This window comes from Coccinella septempunctata, chromosome 1, assembly GCF_907165205.1.
Source record: "Coccinella septempunctata chromosome 1, icCocSept1.1, whole genome shotgun sequence".
NCBI classification, from domain to species: Eukaryota; Metazoa; Arthropoda; class Insecta; order Coleoptera; family Coccinellidae; genus Coccinella; species Coccinella septempunctata.
The window spans coordinates 39035039-39053999 of NC_058189.1; the positions used below are offsets into that span (position 1 = coordinate 39035039).

The window sequence follows — 18961 nt, forward strand, 5'->3', positions numbered from 1 at the left end:
ATTGAATATAAGCAATTAAAAAACAGGAAATACCAAAGATATGCATGGTAGGTTTTCTATTTACTCAGTCTGTATTTGACCAATTATCGTCTGTATTTGACCAAATCCGAACGATGGTAACATTGGTTTCCGTTTAAAATATTATTTTATGATTGACAGTACTACAATGAGGGTATCCGATAAGGTGATTACATTAGCATCTCGAAACAATGTACGATCTCAAATCAAAAGTAACAATAATCGAAAGTAACAATAATTTTACACTATCCTTGGAAAAATATTCACTTTTATAATAAGCAATTAGAGATAAAAAATCATCAAACCCTATATAATCTGAGGTTTTTCGAAGGTTGAGATACACATCCACATTTCGTTCATGAAAAAGGCAGTTGAGGTCGTTCCAAAAGTTGCATCGGATAACAATAAATACCTATTTCCGAATGTCAAGTGTTATGATCTTGAACGGATCGAATATTAGATAAGATAGTAAGCACTCCATTTGTGACTCATATTAATCGAAACTGCAGTATAACGTGAAAAAAGTTGAAGCCATTATTTTTTAACGAGTGATGGAGATGGAGAACAATAATATACGAAGAGATGCTAAACTGATTCCACAAAAAAGAAAAAATTCTACTAAGCAAGGTAGGACTGCTTTTTATTTTCAACATTTATATCGTTATGGAGAAGTGTGAAATTTAATGACCATTTCAAAAGCTATGTTTATTCTTTTATCTCTGAATGTTTTTTGCTCCTCGTTTGAGAACTTTTTCAGTATCAGGCAAGTAGGTACTTTAGGTTTGCGTTTTTTTTTGGATCAGTTATTGTTTTACGTTCCTAGAATGAACTTTGATTCAAATGCTCAAAATTTGTTTTCCAATAACGTCTAGACCAGGGGTCTGCAAGTTATTTCAAGTGGAGTACGAATTGAGTAAAATTTAATTGAGGTCCAAGGTCTCAAAAATAAAACATAACTTCAAATTTGAGAGCCTGAGTGGCCAACTTGTTCGAAAATATGCGCTATTTATGCTGATTTCGAAATGGTACAATGCTTCGTCATAACTTGTGTGCATAGGAAGTAATTATTATTATTGTTGAGAACTGTCAACCGCCATTAGATGGCCAATCGTCATGTAGGTAGGAAAACCTACTACTTTTACCTTCACCTCTATGCCTCACAGCTCTACACTTGTGCGTGAACATTTGATTTTTCCAGTTTTCCAAGCGAGTTTCCCGGAATAACCTGCTACGGTATTAGAGGAAGGTTTTAAAAAAAATGGATGAAATCCGTTCAGACGTTTTTACGTCATGCCATGATGCCAAAATAAACAGGGCGCAATTCTCAAATGTCTATCAAAAATGTAGAACGTGACAAAATGTCGAGTACAAATGTCTGACTGACTGACTTTTGAAATCGGTGTTCTCGGGTACTACTCGGCATTGGAAGTCGCTCGACAATCTGGTCGATTCTGTTCGCATCTTGTTATAACATTGCTAAATCTACAACATTGTTATAATTATAAAATATAGAAATATGACTGAGCGAACGAATATTCTGTTTCACCGTTTTACGCAAGATTGGTTATGAGTTTTGGCCATAGCAATATTGTTGAAAAATAAACGAATGTTTGAGCTGACAACACTGTTTTGAAGGGTAAGATTCTCATTTCATAGAATAGAACATGTAATTCTATAATTGTTCTATGGAAAAGAAGAATAAGTTGTGTTTAATCAAAGAGTATCATCAATTGATACTCTTTGGTTTAATGTTTTATTCGGTATTTGGATTGTGAGTTTTTGGTTGAACTGTGCATCATGTCTGGAAATAAGAAAACAACAAAAAATCAGATGGAATTGATTTGATAATCAATCTCCTAGAAATTCTCTATGGATTTTCACCCACTTGTATGTAAAAAGGAACTGTATTTTTACTGGTCGGTTCCTCAACCAATCCATCCAACTCTTCTTTCCTTATTCAAGCGAAACAGTTCCAGAAACTTTTCATCAGGCAATTCAAATGAATTACTGGTGTCCCTAATGTATCGAAATTGTAGTCTCATATTTTCGCTATAAATGAAAAGTTCAAGTGAAGGTTTCCAAAAAGTTACTAAAACGAAGCTTGTTCATAATTACTTCCTCTTTTCTAAATTTCTAACGCTTGGAAAAAATGTAAAAACAAGAGATTCACTGCCATTTTCAACTTTGTTATGAAATAGCAAGTACTTAAATGATGTTGCTGATATAGCAAACTGAAATGACAAGATCTTCTAAAAATTGACAGATCATATTGCTCAAAATCAATGATTAGAATACCAGTTTTTCAAACTTTGCTGTGATAGCAATATCTTTTCTATAACCATATTACTATTTCCAAACAGAATCGACCTGATTATCATGTCGAATGGTAAGATCTGACAACCATGTAATAAGAAGAAGAACGACTGCAATGTTGTGTATTTTCAAAAAATACTCTTTGCTCATTCACAAGCACATACACATATTTGTTTGTAGTTGACAGTAATTTTTAATTTAATTGGATTTAAGTCATGATGAAAATTTTCAAGAAAACTTATTGTTTCGCAACGCAAAAAGAGGAGTTGGTGGATATGTTACAGAATGAACAGGAGTTCAGTTTTATAATCGAATTAAACGTCACTTCAAGCTTAAAGCTTCCTTTACTTTCATTTTTACGGCCGGTTTCATAATCAAACCTAAAGTCCCTTCAATTTTAAGCTTCTAAAATGACAGTAAAGGAAGCTTCACGCTTAAAGTGACGTTTAATTCGATTATGAAACTGGACGTTAGTAGGGTTGAAGGAAGCTTTAAAATTGAAGGGACTTTAGGTTTGATTGTGAAACCGGAAGTTAGTTAGTGGAAAATTCTCCCAATCTTTTACAATGAGAGATGCGGAGAGGAAATGGACAGAAATTCAAATTCTTAATTCGATTCTCAGAAAGACTGGAAACAGTGTTGAGATAAACGTTATTTTCATCGAAAGAATAAGTCGCCAATCTTTATTGTTCCTCTTATTTACACTGTTAAGCAAAAGAATGTTGTGAAATATAAAATGAGCTCTTTGAGGTCTCATGGATTGGATAATTCTTCTTTGATTTCTTTCTCCACGTACCAACAAAGGATCTTGCCTTCTGATATTACCCTCTCCCTGATCATTTATAAGTATATTTTACAGAAATATAGCTCGAATCGATTTCTTCATTCCTTTTATCTTAATCTTGCAGCAGTTCTACATTATTTTCAACAAAAATATTGTGTAGAAGTACACTTGCATTTATGATTTTACTACATTTTTCTGGAGAGTAATGTCATTGAGTTGAATACTAAAAGGTAATGTAGAACTCTATGCTATTCTTCCTGTTAATATAAATATATTGTTTCTCTTGGGGAGAAATATGGCTATATGTGAACAGTCAATACAACCTATTATTTCAGGTATTTTTCATGGAATTTTTTCACAAACAAGTTATCATTTAATCCCCTGAAACAGTTATTATAACGGTGAACATGCCTCCCAAATTCTGCAGCTTCTTCATTATCCTCCAGGTTTTGAATAGCTTGTAAAATTTCTATTTCTTCGTCCATCATTTTCAAAATGAGTCAGAAACCCACAATAATGGCTTTGTACCCAATCTCGAGTGGAATCGTGGTCGTTATCATTCTTGGGGCCCCGAGTCGCGTGATATCGACTATAGACATTGGAGAATACCAAATTTCGATTTCATTCGACAATTTAGTGATGTCGCATGCGAGAGAGACCCGATAGACGTTTGAGAATGGGGCCCCACAGAGCTCCATTTTTATTTACAATAGAGACAGTCAAATAACACCTTCTATTTCTATTGCAATTTTGATATAACTTGAAACAAAAATACATCTTTATGAATTATTCTTTACCGCCGAACTTTGAAACACTAGTTACTGCTTTTCTCCAATTTAATTTGATAGACATTGCTTAGGCCTAATCTTCAAAATTGCACTTTTTCGTTTGATAAGCTGGGAACAGAATCAGAATCAAGCGGAACGAATAAAAGGATGAAGACATTAGTAAAATCTGCAGTGGTCCAAAGTGAGTCTGAAATTTTGTTTTGATCAGAATCATAATACAAAGTCGATTACTGATGTTTTGCCCTGCTTCGATTAGCTTTCGGGCTATTTCCCCAACACTTGGAGAGCAGAAGAATTTTTCCTAGGGTAATGAATTAGCTTAAAATTAGCCTAATAGAATTGTGCCCATGGCAAGTGTTCCTTGAGTCAAAATAACAATTATATACCCCACTCACTTCCAGGCCCGGATCTACGATTTTTTCTGACCGGGGTAAAAATTCATGATAGCGCCCCCCTCCCCTCTAAGGTTCTTAGGAAACATATAATTGCATATTCGTCATCGCGATTTCAACCCGAGATATTTTTTCCACTAATTCGAGGTCGTTGATTACGAATATGCAATTAGATTTTTCCTTAAATGAGTACTTTAGGAAAAAAATAACTCTTATTTTTTTCCCATTGTTCCATTAAAAGTTATTTTTTTCTCAAAGTACTCATCTTAGGAAAAATCTAATTGCTTATTCGTAATCTTCGACCACGAATTAGTAGAAAAAATGACTCGGGTTGAAATCGTTCGAAAAATAAAAAAGTTTGTTTTTACAAGAATGTCGTTTGCAACCTATCGTTTTTACCCGCGCTTTACGAACGAAATTATTCCGAACGAAAATTAATTTTTTCAGCGACATATATCGACCCGGGTCATTTTACTTATTTATTCGTGGTCGTAGATCACGAATATGCAATTTGATTTTTTGTAGGATCCGTATATTTTGAGAAATAAATCACTTTAAGTGCAAAATTTCGAAGAAATTGGTCAACTTTGAGGAGCTGTAGCAGCCAGAAAAAAAGCACTAGTCATATGCTGATTTTTTGTGATAGATTGGTTCTTTGCGAATAGAAAAAAGCACACCTCATTCATCTACCGCTAACAGTTTAGATTTTAGAATTTTTTCCGCGAAGGTCCAAAATTTCCCATTTTCCATCGACCATAACTTGAAAACTTAATTTCTAAAAAATATCTGTTTGCATATTCGTGTTCTACGCCCTCATTTTAGTGTACTGTATAAATTTGGTTTTGATCGGAGACCAAAAATATTTTTCAAAAAATCCATACAGTATTGAAAATTTGAAAAATTTTCAATCTCCACTATTTCCACTAATATTGTTGTATTTACGAAATCGAGGGCGTAGATTATGAATATGCGAACAGAATTTTGCTGAAAGGATTAGTTTTTGAGTTATGGTCCATAAAAAATCGGAAATTTTGGCCCTTAGTTCCAGATGAAATTGGGATGAGTCGGTAATTCCCCAGGCAAAGAAATTAATGGCTCTATGCTTGCGACACATTGTAGACATATCCCATCTTTTAACCTATTTCACCCAAGTGTGGCGGTCATTCCTAGATGACTGAATAATACATATACAGTTAATTGATCCATCCCTCATTGATTTTGAAGATTTTTGGCATAGTGATGGTTTATCAAGTTTCCATTCTACAGTTTCGATTTAAGCTCTGGGAAATTAATTTTTTCCGAGAAACTAAAAAAAAAATATCAACCTCTGGTTGATTTTGGCGCCCCCTCAAGCTGACGCCCGGGGCAAGCGCCCCGCTTGCCCCCCCCTAGATCCGGGCCTGCTCACTTCAGTCAGTTTGGCAGTCGTTTGGCCATGAAATGATTTTTGTAACTAGAACGGAGTATGGTTGCTACACTCGACATGTCGTTAATGTAAAAACGACGTTGCCACAACCATGTATCAACTACTATTTTTTACGGCGCAAACATACCGAAAGTGCTTTCCTAAAAGCAAATAAGAAAACTAAATCAATAAAAATTTCCCTAAATGATCTCTTCATTCAAGGAATGCTTCCTGTATTCAACAATTTACTTGGATGAACAGTTCTCAATGACTTGCAGAAAAATTAGAAATCAATGAATAACCGAGTCACATACGAGTTTTAATACTACATTGCCATTTTCCTAAGTGAAGTAAAAATCTTAATTTCGGAAAATCCATTTTATTTGATCCATATTGAAAGATATTTCGAGGTTCCTCCAAGAAATTGGACAAAAAAATTTAATAATATGCAACTAAAAGGAGCTAAATAAACAAAAGGCGGTACAAGAATTAAAACATTCAAAACATCTTGATCGAAGTGGCCATCTGAAATATTACAAAATTTCATATGTCTTGCAAATGGCCCCGAAACTAATATTTTAACTAGTCTTATGGTCTTAATAACACATTTGAGACACAGAAGGCGCTCACATAACTTTATTCGCTTCGTTTCCCATATTCCTACTCTATAATCTTTGCCTAAAACGTTATACCTTTGCATCTGCTCAGTCCTACTTTACAAGCACCTTGGTGATGTGAAAACTTTATACTAAGTTTCTGGTTTTTTTCCACGTCATAAAAAAACTCTTTTTTTTGCACTTGAATGATAAATATAGATACTTATAAAGTGAATTTAAATGAAGTAGAAATGGTGATTGTTCCAAATTGCCACAAATTGTTCAAGTTTTTCACTTGTATTAATGTTCATGTATTTTTTTGAAGTGAACGCAACAGCAGCTTATCGAAAAGACTCAGGTGGTATCAATCCACAGGCAGAAAATTTAGACCCCATAGGGAATTCAGTGGAATCAACAAGCACTACAGATGTGTTCGGAAGATTTTTCGATAAACGTGAATACTGTTTGGATGCCCTCGAATATCCACGGGATGGTGATGATCCCGGTTTGGTTCTCATTTTCAACCAGGAACACTTCCAAGGAAGCAACGAAACAAGAGAAGGATCTGAAAAGGACGTTCAAGATATAATCACTTGTTTTGGTAGATTAGGTTTCAACATACGAAAAAACCACATTTTTAAGGACTGTTCGGAAAAAGAATTATTTCAAAAAGTTGACGAAGGTAAATTTACTGATGAAAATGAATATATTCTCTTAAATTTTTCGTTTATTCTAAAACAAGTAATTGGGACACTCCTATAAAGTTTGCCCAAACCATACGACACCCTCATTAGGTAGTTGTCATAATTTGTTTTTCAAAATCCCGTTTTTGCCGGGATATTTGTTTTGATGGAATTTCGCTTTACAAAATTCATTCCTCATGTGTAGCTATTCTCTCAAGTTTTCAAATTGGGAATGTGGAAAGGGTAAAACATTCTTTCAAAAAATCTCGTCAGCCATATATGGGGTGTCCTGATTTCAAGGGGTATTTCAGGGGTTGATCCTGGAGGTTGAAATATGAAGGAAACTTTATATCACCTTAGGTCCTAAAATGCATCTTGAAGGCACTAGAGCCTCTTCGACATGGCCTCCAAAATACATTCAATTTGCGATAGCTTTGTCGTAATTTGGCGGATTGTAATGAAATTCAACTGAATCGTCTGTTGATAAAAAAGAACTTACTGATTTCTTCAGTTGCAAGGAAAATAGGGAGGGGCCTTCCATTAAATTAATTATAAGTTTTTATGGAGTGATCTAATTTGAATTTTAATCAAACATTTTTGAAGGAAAAAAAGTACCTTCCGTGAAAAGCATTAGGAATTGTCATTCTCGACAAAAAACATACATACATACAGGGTAGGCTTTTGAGAACGAAACGAATGAGATAACAGGCGGAGTAATCGTATTTCGAAAAAATCCTCGAACACGTCAGTTTTTGATTAAAGGGGGATAACTTCTGAGATCGAATTTAAAATCATGAAAATTACGAGAATTTTTTATTCCATCCCTAGTGAATTGCGATTCATAGGTGAAAAAAATCCGAGAAATCATTCATCTATGGCCTATGATATCTTGAGAAAAAATGAGACTTGGAATTTCATCACCTTCTTTTAATTTTTGCACTATTTGTTGATGATAGGGATGCATTCTGGTTTTTTTTTATTGTTTTAAGTTCTCTGATTTTAGGGACCCTCATCTGCTTGCTTATTCTGCGCTTACTGGTAGATGGATTTTCTGTCACTACCTATAGGATTGTATTCACTTCATTTGTACTTTGTCTTGGGGTACGATCGTAAAGGATGATAAAACTGCAAAATTCGAAATAATTCTACCGATAAGTTAACTCAAAAGGAAATGTTTATTGATCACCCTGTATGACAGTACCAAACAGAGATTAAGAATTTTTATTTTGGATTATGTAATTTTTTGTGGTGAAAAAAATCATATCATCATGTGCACGTACAGGGTGATCCACTATATACGAAAATAGGAATAGTCTGAAATATTTCTACTACAGATCTGATTTATTCGATTTCAGACAGTTTGTTTACAAATGCTTTTCGGAGGTATTTATTGTTCTGAAACTGGTCGAGATAATCGAACGAAATTTAGTGGGTATTACGCATTTTTGACATGCAATTAAAAATTTTATGTTCATCATTGGCCCGCATAGGCCGCATACGAATAATGATCCTAATCTTTCGAAAAAAAAAACTGGTATGCCACTAAGATATTCCTGAATAAAACTGATTTCTTGTTCAGGTTATGATAAGTAGTCATACCTTTTTTCCGCTGGAGGCGCCGCTTATATGATGAAAATAAAACGTCTAAAGCAAATTTTTCATTTCTTCAGAACCTACATGGTAAAATAATATTGAATCATTCGTAAAGATGTTGAATTTTTCAGAAAACTCCGCTTCCTACGAACAAAAGGCATTTAAGGAGAAATTCACAAATGATTATGGTTTACAATATCTCAGTTGCGTACTTAAAATTTCATTGAAAAAATTGAGTTGATTAACCGTATGACGCTAACAATCAATATTCAATCTAAAGTGTATGTCAAAAAATGCCCAATAATTACATATTGAAATATCAAATTTTATAAGCCTCTCCATACCGATTTTAGAACAAAAATAAGTTTTTGAGAGAAGCTTTAACATCCTGTAGGTATTTCGTAAAACATGTATTTGCAGAAGAAAGTTATGGAGCAAACTGTCAATATTGTTTGATGCAGATTCACTTCTTGAAATTCGTTTCACTTATTCACTAACACTCTGTAGATTCACTTGAGACATGAGTATGGTTAAATACAAGTGGATGGTTATGTATCATTCAACCCTCAACCAATTCGACAAGTGAATAATAATAGGCCCCAGAAATTCAAAATTTTTTACCCAATGAAGTATACTGAACTTTGGGCCGTCACAGATCGAAGGACTACCTTAAATGAATTTATAATTTAGCATAGGTTACATCAATTTCTTGAGGAAATGATATTTTAGATATAAGCATTCAGTATTAAACTGGTTTGATAGGTACTCAGTGGTGGAAGTTTCGTACAGATCAGCTTTAGAAAAATATTTTTTTCAGTGCTGAATTCTGACCTATCTCAAATTAATTCTGTACTGGTGTTCATTCTTTCTCATGGTGGCAATTGTAACTTAATTCACACCAGCTCAAATGGCTTCAAACTCGAGGATTTACTGTCAAAGTTTGCGAATTGTGAAGCGCTTAGAGGAAAACCTAAGATGTTTGTGGTACAGGTAAAGTATTACAATTATTTATTTATTAACGCAATAAATTTCGATACCTATACTCCATTCACTTTTATTTTAGCAGTCGGTTGGCCATGGAAATTTACACATTTCACTCTATATAGTACGAAAATGTGGGGTTATGAGGCTTGTCAAAACATTTTTGGGTTTTAAATAAACGCTATGCTGCCCGTTCTACGTAAAAGTTTCTGTTATTACGTATTTTATCACAATGTCGAATCTCTTCGGAAAATATGTAACGAACATAATTGAAGTTCATACAAACTGATTGAAGGCCTACCAAATCCAGTTATTTGTATGGAAAATACAAGAGATCAGTATAATATCATAATATGCACTAGCTTGAGGAGAGTTAATGTTCGTTATCTTCTTTGGCTAAAATTTGAATAAGTTACATCAGTTGTAGATTTCAAAAATATTAACCCGAAGATGAAATGCATATCAATGTTGCAGAGGTTGGGAATGGGTATCTCCTGAAGGAATTAACAGATAATTGTTCTTAGGTTATCGTCCATTTAGTTAGATGAAATGAAAGAATATTGGGATTCTTGGACTAATTTTCTTTATTGTTCTTCAAAACAATGCCGACGTTTCGAAACGACTTGTTTCTTTTTCAAGTCGTTTCGAAACGTCGGCATTGTATTGAAGAACAATAAAGAAAATTAGTCCAAGAGTCCCAATATTCTTTCATTTCATTTAATTACAAGAATGTTAAATTCTTCAACAAAAATCATCTTGCATCACTATAAGTAAAAATAATTAAAGGAAGTTTCAAGTCAAGATGAACTTCACCTTTGAACAAAAATTTCACATGAATAAACAATTAACAGGACAACTGGCTCGTACTTGGCTGTTCATCTTAATATATTAAATAATAATTAGGTATTTATTGGTACTTTGAGCCATTTACAATGTATAGGACAAGTCAAATGAAAAATAGAAAAATCAATTTTCGGGAACTTATTCTACTATGACATTCATCGAAAATCCTGTAGTAAACTTTTCGCATTAATTCACTCAAACATAAAATTCTCAAATGCCACCACTTTTTTGGGTCTCCCAATAGAAGGAAATTCTTTGTCATCCTCAAATCTTTCTGATTGTGGAAACATTCAGCTGAAATATAAGTCGTTTAGATTCAGATGAAACATTATGCGTATGGTCCGTATATACACATTTGGTAACCGAAAGTTACCAGAGCGGTTAAGGTCGATTCATATTATACGTTCCGCTCAGTTCAGGCCGGCGGAAGGATCATTAGCCGTTGACGGAGGTTGCGTTCATATTATCAGTCACGATCTCAGTCACCTTCCGCTTCGTGTGTCGTGAATCTTCGGTTGCATTCGAATCGACCAGCACTTGACACATAAAGCCTTTCATTTTGATCAAAACATTCAAAACAGCACGCCTGAATGAATGATGTGCTTTTGCATTATTATTAGACGAAGATGAAGAGGAACAAAAAGTCGGTAAAAAGATTGGGTGTCTAACCAATATTTGAAAAGAGGAAAGTTGAAGGTGAATATTGGACATTATAAAAAAATTGGTCCACACTATTTTAGAATGAACAGGACATCATTTCGATTATACAGGGTGATTCATATTGGGACATAGGCTAAGGGCAGATTGTTTGGACCAAAATATGGCGAAAGGACCAAATATACCTCAATAAAATATTGCTGTGGAAAAAGATAGAGGGCGTTAAAGTTGAATTTTTTATAAGGGGAGAGAATAATATTTTCTTCAAAGTTCGAAAGTCCTTTATTGAAAGAATTAGAAAAGGCATAGAAGTAGGGGGAGGACACGTAGAACATTTAATTTAAGTTTATTCTTTTTATGTTATATTGTTTTTAATTATGCCTTATAGTCGAAATAAATAAATAAAATAAATAAGTCGTTACTTCAAATCCCCTTCCGTTGCTCTGAACTGTTCAATTGTGTTTTCCTTAAAAACGGATGAAAAAATATACAGTGAAATTATTAGCAAAAAACGAAAAAAAACTTTAACGCCCTCTATCTTTTTCGCACAGCAATATTTTATTGAGTCCTATCGCCATATTTTGGTGCAATCAATCTGCCCTTAGCCTATGTCCCAATAGTTATGAATCATCCTGTATACTGTGAAAAATGTCGCAATTAATACAAAAGAAAAGTTCAAAGAAGCTTTCACGACAAAGGAAAACCCTCAATTGACTGAGCTGAACTGAGCGGTTGCTTATTCATATTATACGTTCAGTCTCGTTCAGTCCAACCACGCCCTTCAGCCCATCTGCAAAATATTCTCTGGAAGAATACCGTCGGACGGTCGTAAGCGTGCCGATAGGTGCTGAAGGGTCGGAGACGGATAGTATGAATTAATCCATATAAAACACATTGAAAGATATTTTGACTGAGCTGAACTGAACCGAGACGGACGGATAATATGAACTGACCTTTACTCTGGTGACAGATATTGAACTGAATTGTCCGGAATTCGGCATATACGGACCGCCCACTTACTAACCAGAAGAAACCAAAGTGTATATACGGACCACAGCCTATATAAATTCTCTATTCTCTTACATTGAATATGTTCGCTACCGTCTGACGTATTGTGGATTTTAGAATATCAGGGTATAACTATTTGAATGAGCGGACCTTAATTCTAAAAAGCACTTTCTGAAACCCTGTCTAATCACTTTGTGATCACTTTCGTAATATTAATTGATATAAGTTGTTGCAATGGCGTTATGACATTAACGACATTTCATGAGTGCCAACCTTACTCCGTTCTAGTTACAAAAACTTGAGAAAATTATTTCAGGGCCAACCGACTGCTAAAATAAATGTGAATGCAGTATATATAATACCCACAGTCTAAGTTCTAAGTCAGAGCAGAACAACTCCCAACTCGAAGAATTGATGGTCCCTTTGAGTTTGGTGGTTGATTTCGTTTATTTTTACCTGCTTTACTCTCGAAGGCATAAACCATTATTGTGATAATTTACTATACTATCAACCTGATTCTCGTGCTAGCTTGTGAACTGCGAAGAACTCATATATATTTATATTATTATATATATATTTATAATTTTCTTCAATTTCAATTTACCAGTAACCATCAAGTCATCAAATTTTATGTTCAAATAAACATGTGAATTGATGAATAATCCATTTGTAACTTTATTTTATAGTTTATTAATTACCAGAATAATAATAGCAAAATTTAAAATCTAAAACGTTTGAGTACTAAAAACAGTTTGTGCTTTTAAATTTGAAACATGGCCAGAATAGATTAGACGAGATGTTTGTTAGAAGTAATACTTTCTTATTCTGGAGTTCTCGATAAAAGTTGATCCATCGTATTATGAAACAAAACTGCATATCTTGATACGATACGAAAAGATATGAGAACGTAACTAACGGCACCCTTAGATCTATTTCAACATCTAATTTACAGACTGAGCGATGGTCTTTTAGGCTGTTAGGAATCAGGAACATAGAGGTGTATGAAACCAAAGATTATAGAGTAAGGATGATAGGAAACGCCCTCATATATAGTAATAAATCGACTATATTTTAGTCTGTATTTCCCACATTTAACAATGAGATGGTGTTGAAAACGTACTTTCAATGCAGAAAAAATGTTGAATAACAATTTTCTGTTTTATAATTGATGGGCAGGCAATTCGAATTCTATTATTGTATAGTCCATTCAAGAATGATTGACATCTCGAGTGGCTATGGAAAATTGAATTTAAGTTGGTAATAGCCCATCAGTTGAGATTTTGTGTTGCGGAATTTAGGTTGGTATTTTGAATGAACAGTGATCTATATGTGAATCTATGCACTAACCGACGATAATTTGAATTTTGTACTGCTTTTTTTGTCCTTAATTTAATCGTACAAATCGAAAAAATTATTGTAACAATTTTGGATGCTGATTAATATGCTCTGAATTTTAATATTTCTTCTTTTCAAATACTATTCTAGGTTATATTTATATATTCCAGTTCTGTGATTGAAACTATAGAAATTATTGAATATCTTTTGACACCAGATATTGAGCTATTAAGCTGCGTCTGGACTTTCAAGGCCTACTGGGATGTCAATCATTCTTGAATGGACTATATTGGATTCGAATATCGGCTTTGTCGGGACCAGAAAAAAAAATAACCTGAGCGGCAAAACAAAAGTATGGTTTTGATTTGTGATTAGGATGTTATCCTCATCTGAATTAGGAATTTATTCATATAAATGAAATACACTGTTGGATTGCCTATATTTTTATTTGTAATTTACTGAAAATCTATGTAAGAATTTGAAAAGGAGAAGCCGGAACAGGTCAACTTTTAAAGGGATCGGACATATTTTGAGCAAAATTGTAAGCCAAAATCTCCTCAAACCTAGGTGTAGGGGCTATAACCTCTAAATTCTTCATATGGAATAGAGGGTGAGCTAAACCTCAATTGGAAGACAATATGTCCCTCTACATAATACTATTGTCTTCCAATTGAGGTGTAGCGCACCCTCTATTCTCTATTAAGAATTTCGGGGTGAGAACCCCAACACCTAAGATTAAGGAGATTTTGGCTTACAATTCTGCTAGAAACATGTCCCCCTCCGAATAAAAATTGATATGTTCCGGCATTTTCTCTGAAAACATCCTTGTCGAGACATAATTGGCCTGGCAAGTTTTCAAATTGTCAGCCCCTGTAACTACTTAAAGGACTCAAAAATTTGCAAATCATAGTAGTCATGTAGAGGGTCAAGTGATCTTTCAATTGAGGTATAGCTCACCCCCTATTCTCTATTGAGAATTTAGGGGTGATAGCTCCTATACCAATGGTTGAGGAGATTTCGGCTTACAATTCTCCTCAAAATATGTCCACCTACGAATAGAAATTGACCTGTTCCGGCATTTTCTCTAAATCATCATCGTCGTGACATAATTTCACTGGCAAGTTTTCAAATTGTCGCCTTGTATAGATCATAATTTCGTCACTCCAAACTATTCTCTCAAATTTTTGAGCTAGTATACCCTTCTTCAATCTGGTCCACTTCGTCCTTCTACTCCTTCGATCCTCCCCTCTATGATGAGTTTTAATACTTTTTTAAAATTTCCAATTCCTTTGATGGAGTATGAAACTTAGAAAATTTTTGTATTCGTTTTCCACCATGCAATAATTTTCGTGATTCACCAAAAAATACTCAAAAATTTTCAATAATCAGCAACTAGAAGGAGCGAGATAAACAAACGAGAATCAAAATAGCCATTGAAATCTTACAAAATTTCATATGTTTCTCCAAATGGCCCATCAAATTAATATTTCAACTTAATCTTAGTAATAAATTTGAAACACATCATTTAAATAATTTCGTTTCCTATATTTTTTCTTTATAATCTATGATTGCATACACACGGTAATTAATCAATTAAAGTAAATGCATAGCAAATTTTTATTTGGGGATGATGGCTATGAACTTACTGTTCGTTCAGGGACCTACCTCAAACACCGGGCTTCTGCTCTCTTTGCAAAATGCAAAACTGAAAAACAAGAAAGCGGAAATAATACACAGATCGGGGTGAAAAAATCAAGATATGAATAAATCGAATCAAGAGTCAAATAGAAATTATGAATGGATAAAGAATGAACACAGATTAGATACAGATAATACAGATGTTCTGAATTGCGAAACTCACGACTATCAAGATAAAAATGAAATGCAAAGAATTTTTCCACCAAACTGACATCGGTTCTCTTAATTTTTCCATCTTTTTCAGGCTTGCAAAGGAGACGAAAGAACTGTAATTTCGACCGAGGGTGGGAACAAGCAGATTGTACCTTTATCAACATTCAGCGAAATATATCCAGATATAATCATAATTTATAGCACGATGGAAGGTGAGTTTCTTTCTGTTAGAGGAAATGAACATGGAATTCATGACGAAATCTTTATTCTTTCTTATTTATTTCATGAAAGTGAAAGTCCTTATGTTTGTTAGTTTCCTTGTATTCTCATAACTCCGAAACCAGATATACGATTCTGATGGGAATTTCAATATAGGGAGAAGTGCATGAACCTGTTGCTTTCAGGCTTTTATAGTTTACGCTGGATGAAACTATAAGAGATAAAGGAAAATGATCAAGTACAATTTTGTACAGCCCCAAAAGTTCTATAAAAACTTCGAGATGTCATATATCTAACTCCCGGGATTAGGTCACCCACTATGACCAATTTTAACATTTTTAATGCAATTCAAAATAATGTTTCATTTGAAGATGCTTTTCATATTTAACTCCGGAACCATATAATTTCATTATAGTGACGGACATCACTTTCAGAAATTTCAAAATCAATGGATTATATGAATACAAATGACACGCAAAATTTCATCTGGAAATAATTTTGCAGCCAAAATTACTTTCTTGTGATAATTTTTACAATATAAATGTTCAGATGAAAATATCAGATTTGTGTGAAACAGTTGTAACTTCTTTAAGCATTAGTCCAAATGGATAATTTTAATAATTTAATATTTTTTCATTGCAAATATAAATCTTATACCTACTTCAACACTTATCCCTTGTAGTTTCCATGCAAATAAAAGTAGATAAGGAATCAGTTTATAAAAAGGTTATAATTATGTTCATCATCAACGAAGAGGAAAGATTCCTTAAGTAATTTTGAGAAAAAAGTCCCTTGAAGATCGCAAAACTTTCGTTTTCGGGATACAGGGGAGGGGTAAAGTTTGAATTTGAGTAATACATTTTTTGTAATGATTATACAAGTTTATGAATCATTGCTACAGATCGAGAAAATATTCATAAAAAAAATAATGAATTGATTCACCACAGCTTACTAACTGGATTTTTCAAGACAACTTGGATTTTTCTGAGGATTTCGAGAGAACAGTTCGAAATTTTTTTCCCGAAATCGGTAGCAGATAGGTACGACAAAACTACAAGAGATCATAAAGCTCAGTATACCAACAAAGCTTTTCTTTATATTTTTTCAAATAAACAGTGGCTCATCAAAAAAAGTTCTGGGGGAGAAGAGGGGACAGTGTTCCAGAAAAAATATCACCCTGTAGATTTGCTATCGAAATTGGCATGTCGCATGATGTGAACTATCAATTACAATATTTATCTTGAATATCTTGTGAAGTGTAGATACTATAAGAGAAGAACTTGAAAAGTCTAACTGTAACACTCTGTATCTCGAAATAGAATTGCCCTAATCGTCCCATGCTTATGGGACTTTTATTTCTTTGAATTACTTAAGGAATCTCCTCTTTTCGTTTGTATCTCCAATTTAGGAAAAACCTGTATATAGTGTTTCTTCGGTAATAAAGAGCATTTCGCAATATTTTATTTAAAATGTTTGGCAGGCTGTTTTTCCACCTTATATAATTCAGGTGGATTTTTGATATGTCACTCGAAAGAGTCACTATCGAACAATATTTGACCTAATCTCAATTCTAATAGTTTATTCTGCACAATTTAATATTTGCAGATAATATCAGTGACGAATATTGAATGAAAATACCTGCTGAAAATCTTCGAAAAAAAGGCATATTTTCTATGTAGAATCGAAAAACTTAATTAAAAAATATAGGTGGCCTTAGGAAAAGGCAAAGTTGAGATCACCCATGGCAAAACTGAACACTATGTGTCCGATTTTTTTTTAATTTGTAGAGTTGGTACCGCTAGGTGACAAAGAAAAAAATTCATTTCCATTCCGAATTGAGATATGGGCTGAGGCGAGTTTGTTGCAGGATCCTGTTTAATTTCATTTTCTGCAAATGAAAGATTAACATTTTTGTTCCAGGAAAATATGCATTCAGAGACATAGAAAAGGGAACCTGGCTAATTCAAGAAATCTGTAAAAATTTTACTGCCTATGGACGGAGAGATGACATTTTGACCCTTTCGACGAGAGTTACCAAATGCATTTGTACGAATTATTACCTTCAAAATCTAGGAGATGTGGAAAAACAGATTCCAGTTGTAGTTTCTACACTCAGCAAAAAATTTTACCTGAATAGGAATAAAGATAGACACTTCGTCATAAAATCATCAGAAACTCTAAATGGTATTCTGAATCAATTGAAGGTGATATCTGGAAAAATGGAATAATTCCCTAAACATTTATTATCAATGGGAGTGCTGTGTTTCTCATATTACGATGTCATATTTCATAATCATCTAAAATTTTATTGTCTATGCCATTCAATAAAGTTTTAATTTTTTTTACATTTGATATAGATGATTCATTACCTTTTGTTATCAACTGTGAATCTATAAATCATCTGGTTGATAATTGCCCCATTTATAATTTTCAGGTCTTCGATCTACACATGCAATTTCTGAATGATATTTGAATTGGGTTGTGAATTTCAGATCAATTTGACATATTGCACTCAATTTCATTATTTTACATTTTGTCCTTTTATTTTCTTTCATATTCAGATAAAAGTTTCTGGTAACTTGTAAAAGACTCCTCGAATGATTTTCGAAGAGCGAAAGGAAGGTTTCATACCAGGTGCTACAAAGTTAATGCGAAAGTGGTGAATCCTTGTCGAGAATCAAAGGGAGTTTGTCATATAAACTAAAGCTCTTTCCAGGTGACTTTATTACAGAGCATCTATATAGAATATTATATGCACAATTGTTTGGAGAGAATTCGAAAGAAATGATTCATTCCTTTATTTCTACACATTATATGCAGCAAGTGAAAAAATAATATAATAAAATATCCTATATCTCTAATCCGCATCAAACAGCTCATTTTATATTGAAATATGTATACCTAATTTTTATATGCTGTATGCTGGATACAACAATATCATTGCCTATTATGTTCCAGAGGGCTGCTATGAAAACAAGAGAAATGATTTATTGACCTAACAGTTCTACATCCATTACATTGCCTTTTCAATATTCACAATTCAACTGAAAAGTTTCTGTAACACACAAATGAAGTTTCATATCTGCACTTTTCTTTCAGTGATCCACTATTCAATTGAAAAAATGTCTACATAACTGAAATAACTCAATGATGAGAAATTCATATTCACTAATCAAAATGACGGTGTCAAAGCATTAATCACAATCTTCCATATTCAGTGGAATCTACATATTGAAGGCCTGAGAAGGAGGATGAACTTTTTTTTTCTTTACTTTGGCAGTATTTTGAAACCTTACTCCGACCAAAATACTTTGAAAACCGCGTATTTATCGAGTTTCCAATCTATAGCCAGATTTGGAATAATTTTCTGAGGAAATAGGCCCAACAATGTATTCATGGTGCAAAAGCGTACTCTTGGAACCATATTGAACTTGATACGCTTAGAAACCTGTAGAAATCACAACATTCTTACTTTAACAGGGCTCTTTTTATACG

General features: G+C 33.6%; 1 protein-coding gene across 1 annotated transcript; it reads left to right on the plus strand.

The window, feature by feature from the left end:
- Positions 1-354: 354 nt before the first annotated feature.
- LOC123322388 (caspase-3-like) lies at positions 355-17815 on the plus strand. The gene is made up of 5 exons (XM_044910334.1): positions 355-645; positions 6622-6978; positions 9390-9562; positions 15339-15459; positions 17387-17815. Exons 1-5 carry the CDS (start codon positions 570-572, stop codon positions 17692-17694), a joined length of 1035 nt encoding a protein of 344 aa, XP_044766269.1. The 5' UTR covers positions 355-569; the 3' UTR covers positions 17695-17815.
- The last annotated feature ends 1146 nt before the right edge of the window (positions 17816-18961 follow it).